The 14,123-nt window shown below is 38.8% G+C and overlaps 1 protein-coding gene across 1 annotated transcript in view; it reads right to left on the bottom strand.

Annotated features, from left to right (window-relative positions):
* Window positions 1–5,672: 5,672 nt before the first annotated feature.
* Window positions 5,673–14,123, bottom strand: part of MSANTD1 (Myb/SANT DNA binding domain containing 1) — a 32,645-nt gene continuing 24,194 nt past the window's right edge. The window contains exon 3 of the mRNA XM_074273799.1: window positions 5,673–8,514. Coding sequence (XP_074129900.1) covers window positions 8,274–8,514 — 241 coding nt within the window. The 3' untranslated portion in view covers window positions 5,673–8,273. The remainder of the gene's footprint in view (window positions 8,515–14,123) is intronic.

Genomic DNA, 14,123 nt, shown 5'->3' on the forward strand with positions numbered 1-14,123 from the left:
TGAAATGATTGAACAACAAAATATGAAAATCTACTTTAACTATACACGCTTGTATTGGGCTTTGTTGTTCTTTTGTTCTCAATCAGGAAAGGGCAGAGTAGAAGGATGAAAAGTTAGATTTTTGTGCTGATTGAAACAAAATATAATTTAAATAAAAATAAAATGTGATCTATTATTATAGTTTGTTTCCTAACAAAGGACTTCTGTGGGTTTAGTAGGAAACTTTAGGGAGCCTTTCTTTTGAATAACTCCCTTATGACAAGGGATCATTAGACACAAAAAGAGGCCTTTAAAAGAACTTCCAGCCATCTTCAAGATCTCATGTGACAGGAGATCGTAGGGTAGACCTCTGTCATTATGTGCAGGCCGGGGATTCTGCGAGCCTTAAGGGTAGGTAGGCCATTTGTCATCTTGAAGAGAGATTCTCTCTCCTCATGTGCATTGTTAGCAATTGCCATAGGAAACTCCTAACATTTTTAGGGGGGGTTCTGTTGTTCTCCCAAAGGAGTCGTTTTAACTCATTAAGCTAGCGTGGTAACCCAGCGTATTTCAAAGTTTTCCTGTGAGCAATCTCACGGAACACTTAGTTTGAATGTACTTTACAGCATACACAAGAGCAAGCTGACCTTGGCAAGTTGAAGTTAGCATTCATTAAGCTTCCCTTTAAGACAGCCATAGGGCAAAGCCATAAACTTCCATCCCACTGAGAGACCAAAGGCAGGGGCTGTGACTGGGGCTGTGTGAGGTCTCTGGGTTAGTTAACATCTCTGAGCCTCAGTTTCCCTGCCTAGAACAAATAACAAGCACCTTTGTGTGCAGCATTGTCCTCAATGTAAGAGCACTTAGAGGAAATATAAATAAAATTGTATTGTACAAATATAAATATATGTGTATAAATATATATATATATATGTGTATAAATATATATATATATATATATGTGTATAAATAAATAAATATATATATATATATATATATATATATATATATAATTTAACAAAGATGGGCTGCTTTTTGGGGGATGAGTCTCCATCAGAAACTTTTCTAACCCTAAATGCTTCATTCCTCCTCTGCTTATTCCAAATCTGGGATTACAACTGCAACAAGGCTTCCTGCCAAGACAGTAGGTGCATAGGAGTGTGATCTGAGGGGCACAAAAGGCCCTTTTTCTTTTAAAAATGTGCCTCCCACTGGCTCTTCACCTTCCATTATCATGAAGAGTTGAGGGGGGGGCTGAATGGTATTTTCTAGTGTTTTCCCCCATATAATTGTGAATGTGGCAAGTAACAGTGTGTTGCCTGTGAGACTTCACTCTAGGTTAATCAAACTCCTTGGGGAAATTGTCCCCTGGAGACCAAATTTCCTTTGCTCACTTTCATCCCATTACTCCATTATGCCCCAAGGGACTCACTCAGGAACAAATTTTGCTTTTTATTTTGAGTCTGGTTTCTTTCATTCCTCACAGATGGTTCCTTTCTAAGTAACTATCATGTGGAACTCAAGACTAATTCTTTTGGGCCTGAATGAATATATGGGCCCTGGTAATAAGTCCAGCTGGTTGAATTTATGAAGGGGGAGAATTTATTTCTTTGGATTTGGCTGCTGACCCCTTGATAAGTAGTAACGTAACTGACATTGGGTCTTTCGCTCCTCTTCCATCCTTCCTTCGGCTCTTTCTCCCTCTCGGTCTGTAGCATCAAGTAACCCAACCCTCAGACTCATCCAAGCATTCTCCGGGAAAAGATCTGAAACTCATTCATGGAAGGGAGCATGACTGTAAGTTTAATAAGCTCCAAGGGACATGGCATTTAATAAGCGAAAAGACCTCTGTGGGATCAACTCGAAAATACCAGGTTTAGGAATCAGAAGATCCGAGTTGAAAGCCCAGCTTTGCCGCTGGTCAGCTGTAGGCCCTTGGCAAGTCCTTCAGTTTCTTTAAATAAATGGACTCCTTTCTACTTGAAATGGTAATAAAAACTTAATGATTGCAGAATCTGAAACAAAAGCAACAGTTTTTGTTAACTACATTTCAGGTATTTCAATAGGCTAAGAGGGCAAACATCTCCAGGGGAGCAGGATTTCTAATGCTACTGTATTGGTGGATATCTACTTAAAAGATGGGGAGACACAGGCCTTCCATGGCTTACCTGATTCATAGTACTACATGGGTCCCCTAAGACCTCTCATTCCCTATGACATCACTTTTTCCTGACCCCAGATCCTTTAAGTGAATTGTTCTGAATACACATTCTACAGAGACTTATACACAAGTCAGGATTATCCACAAGAATCCCACAGGATGAGAATGGATGAATTTCACCCTGCATGGATGGAGAAAATGGACAAAGCAGTGAAGAAAAGTCTTTAGTTGCCAGAAGGATTGGAAGTCATTTAGTCCTCCTGAACTTAAGAATCACCCTACAAAATCCCTGACAGGTGGTCATTCAACTTTTGCTTAAAAACTTCCAGTCATGAGGAAATGACTACTTCCTAAGGCAATCCATTCTCCATTTGGATAGCTCAATTTCTAGGAAGTGTTTTTCTTAAATCATCCTAAATCTGTCTCCCTGCAGCTGTCAATCGTTGTATTAGTTTGGCCCAACAGAACAAATCTATTCTTTCTTCCACATGACGGCCCTTCATATATTGAAAAGAGGTGTCATGTTCTATTTAAAATAGATATCATCTCCCTCTCTTCCCCAGTGCTCAGAAAATACAATTCTAACATTTAGGGAAGGATCCAACAAATTCAACTTTTTTTTTTCATTGCTATACTTCAAGAAAAAAAGCCAATTTCTATTTTCTGTTCTTTTCATCGAGTTCTTCCTTCATAATCATATTTTTCCTTCCTCCTCTCTGCCCATCCAAACTGGGTCTAGTCTTTTTCTGTTAGGGATCTCTTGATTATCTCAACCTCCTGTGATAAACTGATTCTCACAACTATAGCACACAAACACTAGGCCACATAATATAGTATTTAAACTCATAGAATTTTAGAGTTGTAAGTGACTTTAAAGTTTAAATCCTGCAACAAATGAAATATTAGAATATTCTTTAAGTAATTATATATTTCATGTTTTTATAGACCACAATTTTCACATTTTAAAAATAATTTTTACATAGTGATTAAATCTGTGTTACTCATCTCTACAAAAAATTCCTTAAGGATATGGACCGTACCTTATGTATGAATTCCTTCTCTTTCCTTGCATCGAACACAGAACTACATTTGTATTAATAACATATTACAAAACACTTCAAAGTTTACATATTCTTTCCTTGAAATCATTAGTTAGTGCAAATATTATTATCTTCATGTTACAAATGAAAAAGCTGAGGTTCAGAGAGGGGAAAGTGACCTAGGTGATTGTGACTTAGTGGTAGCAGAACCAGGTCATAAATCATCAATGAACACTTCATGATTGATGTTTACCATAAAGAAGATTGTATTTACTTGATTACTGAAAAGCATTTATTATGGAGTTCCTACTTTATTAGGACCCTATTCTATGAAAGCCTACAGAGAATATACGGAGAAGGAAAGAGTGCACCTCACTCAGGGAGGCAGGGTCAAGGAGAAGAAGACTTGAACTTGTTGGAAGGAAAAGCAGGAGCCAGAGGAGATGGAGAGCTCAGAGATGGGGGAAGAGAAAAAGAATGACAGATATTCATCCTCCAGCTAAATTCTAGAAGAAGCCAGAAGAGGATGTGACCCAGAGGAGACACAGGTAGAGACATTCACCTGGACAAGAAGAGATTATTCAAGCTCCAAGGAGTGAAAGGGGAGGAGAGTGAGAGAGAGGGTTGGTAAAAATTTTTAAAAATCAGCTGAGAATACAACAAAATGACTAGGGATGGAATGGAACTTAACAACTGTGAACCCTCGGGAATTCAAAGCAACATTTGAAAAACAGATGATTTCTATTGCTTTGATTAAAAGCTTTTTGGGGAAAAATATTTATTATCAGAGGACGCTGAGAAATATAAAGTGCTCAGAAATTTACTAGCACACACATACCTCATGTGCAATGAAGGGATCTAGAGCACTCGTTCATAACCTGTGGGGCTGCAGTTATTGAGAAGGAGCTTTAATCCATGAGCAGCAAAACAGCACCAGCCATCTCCTTAAATGGCTGTAAACTGAACGTTTTACAGTCAATTATCATTTATGAAGTAGCTACTGGGTGCCAGACACTAGGTCCAGACACATCCCCATCAGGATACAAAGAAAGGCAAAAAACAGTCCCTGCTTTCAAGCAACTCTCAGTCTAAGGGAAGACACAATATGTAAAAGAACAATCAAACAGAAGGTTTATAAGATAAATTGGGGGAATTCTCAGGAAGAAGGCACTAAAATGAAAAAATAGAAGGTGGGACTTCACCTGGGACTTAAACCAAGTCAGGGAAGCTAGGAGGCAAAGGAGGGAAACTTCCAAGCAAGGGGGACAATTTGTGAAAACACTTGGTTTGGGACAGAGAGCATCAAGGAGGCCGAAAAGCTAGGAAGGGCCCAGGTTGTGAAGAGCTTCAAAAACCAGAGGGTTTTAGATTTGATCTTGGGGATCAATGGGGAGTCCCTGGAGGGAGGTGATATGGTCAGATCTGGGTTTCAGGGAGATCACTCTGGCAGCTGAGGAAGGATGGATTTAGGAGACAAGAGACCAACTAAGTTTTTTGCAATGCAGTCCGGCATGAGGGGATGACGGCCTACTTCAGCTTGGTGGCAGGTCAAAGGAGAGAGGAGATATATTACTATTTCAAAATATGTTGATGTTATTGTGAGTAATAAAATACAAATTTACTTTAAAATGTTAATAAACATGTGGTAGATTTATCTATAGTATTTTCTTAATCGATGGATACTAGTAATATCATCTACTATTATGTAGGAGTATGAAATTTGTTTTTATATTTTATACATTTCTCTGGAGTTTAGTTTATTACTGAGGATTAGTAATATAATGCTTTGTTCTTTCTCTCTGGCTGTTATTAAGTTTCATTATCAGGAAAATGTAAATAATCCCTTCAAAGGACTTGTGAGGATCAGATAAGATGATGAAGCTATTACTTTTATCCTCATCATGCTTATTTAGGCAATAGAAATGCCTAGCCCCTAAAATGGATGATAAAAAGCACACACAAAAATAGTTTGATTCATCTCTGTTTATGAGTTATATATTAAGTCACCTCTAAAGATCAATAGGAAAGAAACCAAACATGACCAAGTCTGGCCTTAAAAAATCCTTGGGGGAGGAAAAGAAAATCAAAATAAAATTATAATTCCAGATAATGAACTGATTCAACATCTGTAGTTACTATTTTCCTATTGGTACTTTTTAAAAAGTGTTTTTTAAGATGTGTGCAGTGGTCTGTGTGGCCATTGTGTTGTGTCTATGTCACTAAGATCAGTATGAGAAAAGAGAGAGCATTTAGTCCAGTTATCCTAATCTACAACTCATGTGACTGTTCACTCCTGTGCAGTCTTGTTAGGTTATCTCTTTGTTGTTTACTTCAAGCTAGGAAAGTGTATATTAACTTGCTGAAGGCTCTGGTGGCAAAGGCAATCTTAAGGATAAAAATAGTATCTAAATATTATGACAAAAAAATTGATCATATTCCACAACCTACCAGAGTTATCTCAAAATACGGTGAATTTTTTTTTTTTTTTTTTTTTTTTTTACCTTGGTGAGTTACCTATAATGGAATATGCAAGTAGAGGTTGGATGGTGTAGAGGGAATTCTTATATTGAATGAGAGAACTCTCTTCTAACTTAAAGTCCATGATTAGTCATCATGCTCTAATGCATCGAGCTAACCAAATATACCAAAATATATAGTACAAAGGCTAAAAACACCTCTTATGCAAAGCCAATATGTTTAAAGCTGCTATTCTATCGATAACCAAATCATCAGATCAATTGAGATAAAGCTAGAGCACTTTTTAAAACTATGTCAACTACAATGATTATTTTGTCATTATGCCAATTACTGAATAGTCTTTTAGTGGGGTTTTCTGTTTGGGGGGCCCTTTAATTAAAGAAACTTGAGATCACTGAAGATAGTTGCATTAGTGCAATTCTGCTGCGAAGATCTTTTTGCTGCTGTTGGGGGGAGAAGGGAGGTTGCTAATTAAAATCCAACCTTTCTTTGGATGATAATCCTTTTCACTTGTTCAGGACTTCACAAAGCCCTTGGGTTTACCAGAGTGGGCTCCCTCCTCATCTTAATAGATAAACTCTATGAGCTGCTGTAGGGAAAGGAATTTATATCTGGCTGATGGGTTCTCTGGAGATGACTCTCTATGTACTTTGTTAAGACTGATCTTCAGAGGGAGATAGCCGACAAAGACTTTCCTAGTTGGTAGAATTACTGGAGCCATTGTTCCCTACAAATCACCTCTGAGAATTCAGGGGTCCCTTTTTTCTCCATGAGGTAGAATTACTGGAGCCATTGTTCCCTACAAATCACCTCTGAGAATTCAGGGGTCCCTTTTTTCTCCATGAGGTAGAATTACTGGAGCCATTGTTCCCCACAAATCACCTCTGAGAATTCAGGGGTCCCCTTTTTTCTCCATGAGGTAGAATTACTGGAGCCATTGTTCCCCACAAATCACCTCTGAGAATTCAGGGGTCCCCTTTTTTTCTCCATGAGGTAGAATTACTGGAGCCATTGTTCCCCACAAATCACCTCTGAGAATTCAGGGGTCCCCTTTTTTTCTCCATGAGGTAGAATTACTGGAGCCATTGTTCCCCACAAATCACCTTTGAGAATTCAGGGGTCCCCTTTTTTCCTCCATGAGATATCAGAACAGAATTTGAATGGAGATGTATCCTCTGGGCCCTGTCAAATGTGCATGGAGAAATTGGATTAGGAATGAGGAGACCAGGGTTCCAGTTGTGGGTTAGTCATTAACTGTGGCACCCTGATTAAGACATTTCCCCCTCTCTGGACTTTACTTTCATTATCAGGAAAATGTAAATAATCCCTTCAAAGGACTGCTGTGAGAGTCAGATGAGATGATGGATGCTGCTATTTTTATCATCATTATGCTTATTTAGTCAATAGAAATGCCTAGGCCCTAAAGTAGTGGATAAAAAGCACACACAAAGTAGTTCAGTTCATCTCTCTTTATGAGTTATATATGTTAAAGGCTATTTTCTTAATAATATACAAGACAATAATTGGGGAGATACCTGATGTTTCTTCTTCAGAAGATGAGATTTGATTTTTTTCCCCTTTGACTTATATACATTTTTTTTAAATTTGGGGGGCAGCTAGATGGTGCAAATCTGACCTCAGACACTTAACACTTCCTAGCTATGGGACCCTTGGCAAGTCACTTGACCCCAATTGCCTCAAGAAAAAAAATTCAAGACAGCTTAGTTGGTAATGTCATTCATTGCTTATTTTTCAAAGTGAACTAGTTCATTTAATAATGAAAAAAATTTTATACATTTGTTATCAAAATCAACTTCAAGTATTAACAATTACTACATATGTATATATGTGCACATATATATGTACATATATATGTGAGGTTGGTACTTTTTAATGCTAATTTGTTTGGGCATGAACATGGATTTCCATGATCAAGATTAAGGCCCATCGATACTGAGTTTCAAAGCAAGTACACTGGGTGCCCTACACTGGGACCTCCTACAGTGGGGTTTTAGGATAGGACACTCCTTTTGGACAAAACAAGAAACAGAAGCGTATTTACGCCCCATTCCCAAGATGACTTCTCACGGCAGATCCGAGGTCAGCACAGTTGGATCCGTGACAAATTTGCCCGAGCCTCTACTCTCAGAATGACCCAGAAAGAGCACAGTAAGAATTCAGTTCCTGCAAGCTACAAGTCTCTTGAACTTTGAAAATACAAAAATAATTAAGACAATTAACCCTAGGTGAAATGTAATGCGTCAGTGTTCCAGGAGTTGGATGGTGTGAATCTCCTCCACAGTTTATTTAAGTACCTAGTCTTCAAGAGTAGCTATAGCTGAAAATCCATCATCCCTGGTGAACCTGGCGATGAGACAAAGAGTTATACAGCCTCCTCCTTTGCCCTGCCCGCAGTGTGGGGCCGGCCTCGGCTGGGGGATTGATGATTTTCTGCTTCCTGATCATAGTCCTATTTCTTGTGCTGGTTCAGCTTTCTCTTTCCCTTTTTTTCTGAAATATTCTGTCTGTCACATCCTGTGAAGGGGCAACGTAAAGCAGGAGAGGATCCGTCCATGGCGGGATCGGGCCGGCAGCACAATCTGGTGAGACCCTAGCTAGACGTTGGACTTGGAGATGATCTTTTCCAGCAGGTTCATCATGCGCTCCTGAAGCTGGAGGCTCTGAACCTGGATGATGTTCTGTTGATCAAGGATTCGCCGAACCTCCCGGCAGGTTTCTTCCATCGCCCGACTGAGTTTCTTTTGCTCCTCCAACATCGATTCCATCAGTTTGAGTTTTTTCTTTTGAAAATGGCAACTCTGTACTTTCCTTTTTTTGACTGGTCTTTCTTCTGATCTGAAATAAGGGGAAAAATAAAAACTAGTGAAATGTTTTCTCTTCTAAGGGATTAAGTCATTTGGGATTTGATCATTCATTCAGTTCAGTTCAACTCAAAAAACTACTATATTAAGAACTTACTATTTACAAGGTAAAGTGTCAGATGGGGGAGCTGCTAAGATAAAAAAATAGAAGAAGTCCTCACCCTCCAGGTGTTCACATACTATATAAGGGGAATATAGTAGTACACAAGCAATTGCAAAGTATACAAAGAGCAATAGAAATTTGCTTTAAGACCGAAAATGAGCTCAATAACAAGAAGAACCAGGAAAGATGGCAATTGAGCTCTGCTTTGAAAAAAAGTAGGTATCTTACAAAGTAAAAATGAATACAAAATACAAAAGATTTTGGGGGAAACTTAGGAAAAGCCATAAGGGAAGAAGATTGAATACTATATGTAGGAAACATCTATCTGGCCAGTTTGACTGGAATAGGCAAGAAAGGGGAATGACATAAAATTAGTCTGGAAAAGGGAGGTGAAAGCCAGATTGTGGAAGCCTTTAATTTCTTGATTAAGGAGTTTGTTTGTTTTAACTTAGAAGTAATGGGAAGCGAGTAATCATTTTTGAATGGGGGCATTAATGTGGTTAGAACTATTTAGAAACGATGGAGAGTATTTGGAGAAGAAAGAAGGCTCATTAGAAGACTATTTCAATGGTAAAAGGTAATGGGCATCTGAACCAGAATAGAGACAATAAGTAGAGATGAGAGTAGAAATCAAGAGATGTTGTGGAGTTATGGTTGACAAGACTTGGCGACTGAGGAGATATGAATAAGGGAAGGGAAGGGAAGTGTCAGGGAGCCTTCCAAACTTATGGTTGTCTCCTCAAAAGAAATGGAGACATTTGAAGGAGAGCGACTTTGAGAATGAGTTCTATTTTGGACATGTTAAATGTCAGACTGAAGAATTTGTATTTTGTCCTAAAAGCAATAGCTCCTGGAGATTTTAAAGTAGATGGTTTAAAGTACAAGATTTCATGGACTCAGGATGGCTCCATTAGAATCAGGCCATAACCCCAGAAAGGATTTGGCCATTGAGTTCTTTCTACCACTGCTTTAACTTTTAAAGTTTTAATGAAAGACTGCCCCCATTTTAAGAAAATTTGATATGAGGAACTAGATTTACAAATAATATGAAAATTGGAAATTATCAATATTTCCACAGAGTTTTCTTTGCAAAGGATTCATGGCAAAGTTTCTTTAGTGAGAACAATAGTTTAGAGCTAGAAGGAACCTTAAGATTTTTTTACTGAATTTAAAGTGATTCCCACTGCAAAAAATCATTTTCACAGAACTTTTCAGGACATCTGTTAAATAAAGTAACCACAATGGACAGCACAATAGAGAAGTGCTGTTTCTCTTTGGAGATTATAAGACATATGAACTGGAAGGAGCTAGCAGGGTGAGGGACTGTGCAGGTTAGGTTCAAATGAGGGATCATTATCCAATCCCAGAGATGACAACAGAATAAAGTACCCAGTTAGGGATCAGTTTTATAAATGGAGGGTCACGAGTTTATGTGTACATGATTTTACTTCATGTATAATCACATCTATTGAAGGGATTTATTGTATCAATTCTATTTATTGTATCAGTCTTTATGGTATCAATTCACAATATGGGCATCTGTTGCTGCAAAAATACAGTCACAGGCTACTCTCCAGCTGAATCTCTTGTTCAAAAGATCAAGGGAGAGAGCAGAAGGAATTTCTGAAGATGCCACAGACAACAGTACAGTTTTGGAACTACCATATTAAAGATGAATTATAAAAAAGGTAACAAATGGCTTATAGTTGGGAGGAAAAACAGAAATGCATAATTTCACATATAATACCTTTCTTGTATGTTGAAATACTCTTATTTGTAAAAATTAGTGTTGATTGTAACATTATTACAACAATAAATGGAAAAAAATATTTTTTAAAAATAAAATAATAGGAGGCAGCTAGGTGGTGCAGTGGATAGAGCACCAGCCCTGAATTCAGGAGGATTGGAGTTCAAATCTGGTCTCAGACACTTAACACTTCCTAGCTGTGTGACCCTGGGCAAGTCACTTAACTCCAGCCTCAAAAAATATATATATATAAAAAGAAAAGAATAAAACCAAATAGGGATAGGCCAGTAAGATTAACTATAAACTTTAGGGCTCAAATGGATGTAGAAATAACCACTTCCCTGAGTGAATTAAATTGAAGTTTAATCCATCTGGCTCACATCTATCTGCTTTCTTGAATTTCTCCCTGACTACAGACTAACCTTGCTTGCTTTGTCCTTTGCAACCTAGCACTTGACTCAACTTGCTCTTCTGGATTTTGGATATGCTTCTCGCTTCCAGTTTCTTTGTGTTTGTTATCTTGTGGTAATGGACTTTTATACCTTGTGCAGCCCCATTTTGCCTCTCTCTGGTCTCTGCCTGCCTTGATTGCTACTTAACGATAATTCATCCATTAGTTCTTACTCCTTGCTAATGGAACTTATTGTTGTGGATTACCCCATCTCGCCACATTCAGGGAGAGCCCTCTAGAAGCTAAATTTCCCGAGTTCAGCCCTAGAGTCAGTCAAGGATATGGACTCAAAAAATATACTTCTTATGCTTTCTTTCCCTCTATCTCAAAATGTTTCACTTTCCTCCTTAAGTTAATAATTAACAGGTCTTTAAAAGATAATCAAACTCATTCTAGAATGAAAACCAAAGCAGAGTTTGACAAAATACAGAAGCTATAAATGGTACCAAAAGGTCTTTAGGGAGTGAATCTATGGTAATTGTTAGCAAGAGCTCCTTTTTCAACCCTATACCTCCTCAGCTATTTGTCCCTCTTTACTCATATCATGAGAATATTTTTCTAAAATTCATACTGGTTTGAGTTTTCCATCCAGGAAGAAAGATGATACAGTATTCAGTGACCCAAGCCAAAAAGGTGGAAAATCCACACCTGCCAGAAAGCCCGGAGTAAAGGCATCCTTAAAACCATATTTTGAATAGAGGGAATGAGGGAGAACAAAGAATCAAAGATGACTCAGATAAATGAAAATTGAACCCATAGACACTGTTGAAATAATGTGAAGAGATAAGAGGGTCCAGAACACAACAGTGGAGGACAGCTATGGTTGGACAGAAGATGAATGAAGTAGTAATCAGCTGAATAGGGGAAGAATCAAAAAAGCAGAGAAAGTAGAGGAAGGTCAACAGGGTCAAAATCCTCAGAGAAGTCAGGATAAAAGGGGACTGAGATAGGACCAAAGCATTAGCAGCCCTGGTCACTGATGACAATTGAGGATGCTCCAATGAAGAGAGGGAGAAGGAAGTCAGAATGTCTGAGACTGAGAAGTAAATGGAATTCATGTTGACTATGAAAGGAATGAGAGACAATAACATAGTTTGAGGGTCAAATTCAGGTTTTGTAAGGATTTGGGGGGAGAAGGGGAGTTGTGTGAGTTGGCAACAGGCTAGGAAAGATTGATGATGTGGAGGAAGACAATCATAAAAATTCAAAAGACTTCCATGTGACAAGGAAAAGATGTAATCAAGGACTCACGTAGAAGAGTAAAATTTGGCAAGGAGAAAGTCTCTTTCTCTGAGACTATAGCAAAAAAAAAAAAGGAAGTGGGAAGTGATGAAGGATTCTGAAGTTTCAGAATAGGGAAGAAGAAGTAATTCATAATGGATGGTTTCTATTTTCTAAATAAAATAGAAAAGTGGGTCCTTTGTGGAGTAGGAATGAGAAGATATAGAGGGCTTAGAGGGAGAAGAGATAATTTAAAACAGCCATTAGGGGAAATAAGATAAGAGAATTAATCAGGAAAGAATAAGCAGAGCACTATGCAGTAGTTAGGACTCAATTGATATTAGATAATATAAATGTGTTGTGCAATCAGCCAGGGTTGTATGACTTTCTTGAGTAACATTTAAAGGGAGGAAGAAAGGGAGAGAGACAGAAAGATTTCTTAAGGTCTATAGATTGTCCAGAAGAAGCCGACCTACATTGCTAGAGAGAGCAGGATTCTGACCTGGGAGTATTCAATGAAGTTGTTGAGGGGTGAGGAACCCTAAAAGCGATGGGGGTCCCCAGGCTGGTGAGGCAGCTTTGCAGTCCCAATCTCCAAGGGAGGTTTTTGGCAAAAATGGGTTTATTTCAGTCACAAACTATTTCCCTACATTTCCCGCTTCCAGCTTAGGAAGATAGTGAAGTCTGGGGTACAGAGTCTAGTTTTTTATTTAGCCTTTTATGGTTTGGGGATTAGGGGCTAATTTCCAAATCAATAAGGGTGGTGATTGTTTCCCAGACCAAAGTGATGCCCAGAACAATTGGAAGGGGGAGTTTCCCGTGGGAACCTGGTAGTTTTCCCACAGTCAGGAGATTCAGGTGGGTGGGGATCACTTTTAGGAATTTCCCCAGACCAGGTGGCCCTCTTTCCACAAAGATCAGAGGGACACAGAATCCTACTCCATCAAAGTCACAGGTCCAATCTTCTTGATCTCAACTGAAAACTAGCTACCTAAAACAAATCCTCCCTCTGCCCTTTCCCAGTTACCATGATTTTGCCCCACCTATTCCAACATTCCAACATGCCCTGCATGCATTTAGCAGAAAGTTCTATTCACAGAGATCTTTTTTTTTTCCATGCTATTTATAACACAATAAATATATCTTTGTGAAGGATGTAAAAAGAAAAATCCATTAAGTGCTTCTAGGTTTTGTGGATCTGGAAGTTACAACATAATTGGGCTTTTACAAAATAACTGATTTCAGCATCTGTGTACCCTATACAACACCCCATGTTGTCACTCCCACCATCTGTTTAGACAGCAAACATTCCCCCTCCTCCCCCATACCCCTCGAAGGGAACATTTCTTCATGACTATTAACTGGTGTCCCACTCTCAGGGAAACTAGGTGGGGCAGTGGGCAGAGCGCCGGACCTGGAGTCAGGAAGACCTGAGCCTCAGACACTTACTTGCTGTGTGACCCTGGGCAAGCTACAGAATACTGAAGCCTATTTGCCTCAGTTTCCTCATTTATCAACTGATCTGGAGAAGGAAATGGCAAACCACTCCAGTATCTTTGCAAAGAAAACTCCAAATAAATCACAAACAGCTGAACATGACTGAAAACTGAACTATACGCGTAGGTGGCTGAAATACTAATAGGCACCCAATGAAACAGATTTGGGAGAGCACATTAATCGACATGAAGAAATCAGGTCACAAGTTACAAAGGTTTGCCTTTATTACATGAGGACTCGAGGACTTCACTTTTTATCACTTTTTGTCAAGATAAAATGATTCTGTTATGTGCATGGGACTAATTGAGTCCAGGACCATTCCTACTTACTGGAGAGTCCAACTCAGTAGGGTTAGGAGAGGTCTTGGACTCAACTAGTCCCACCCAGATAACAGAACACTTTCTCTTAATTCCCTGGGGGTGGGTCTCTCAGGGGAGAGTTAGTGTTCCCCCCTCAAAGTCAGAGAGAGAGAGTTTCAGGGCTCCCCTCGACACCTTCACTGGGGGTTTGTGTTTGAGGATTTTGTGAGTCCAAAAGGAAAATAGAGGGGAGTGTTAATTATTG

The sequence above is a fragment of the Sminthopsis crassicaudata genome, chromosome 6 (assembly GCF_048593235.1).
Source record: "Sminthopsis crassicaudata isolate SCR6 chromosome 6, ASM4859323v1, whole genome shotgun sequence".
Classification (NCBI taxonomy): domain Eukaryota; kingdom Metazoa; phylum Chordata; class Mammalia; order Dasyuromorphia; family Dasyuridae; genus Sminthopsis; species Sminthopsis crassicaudata.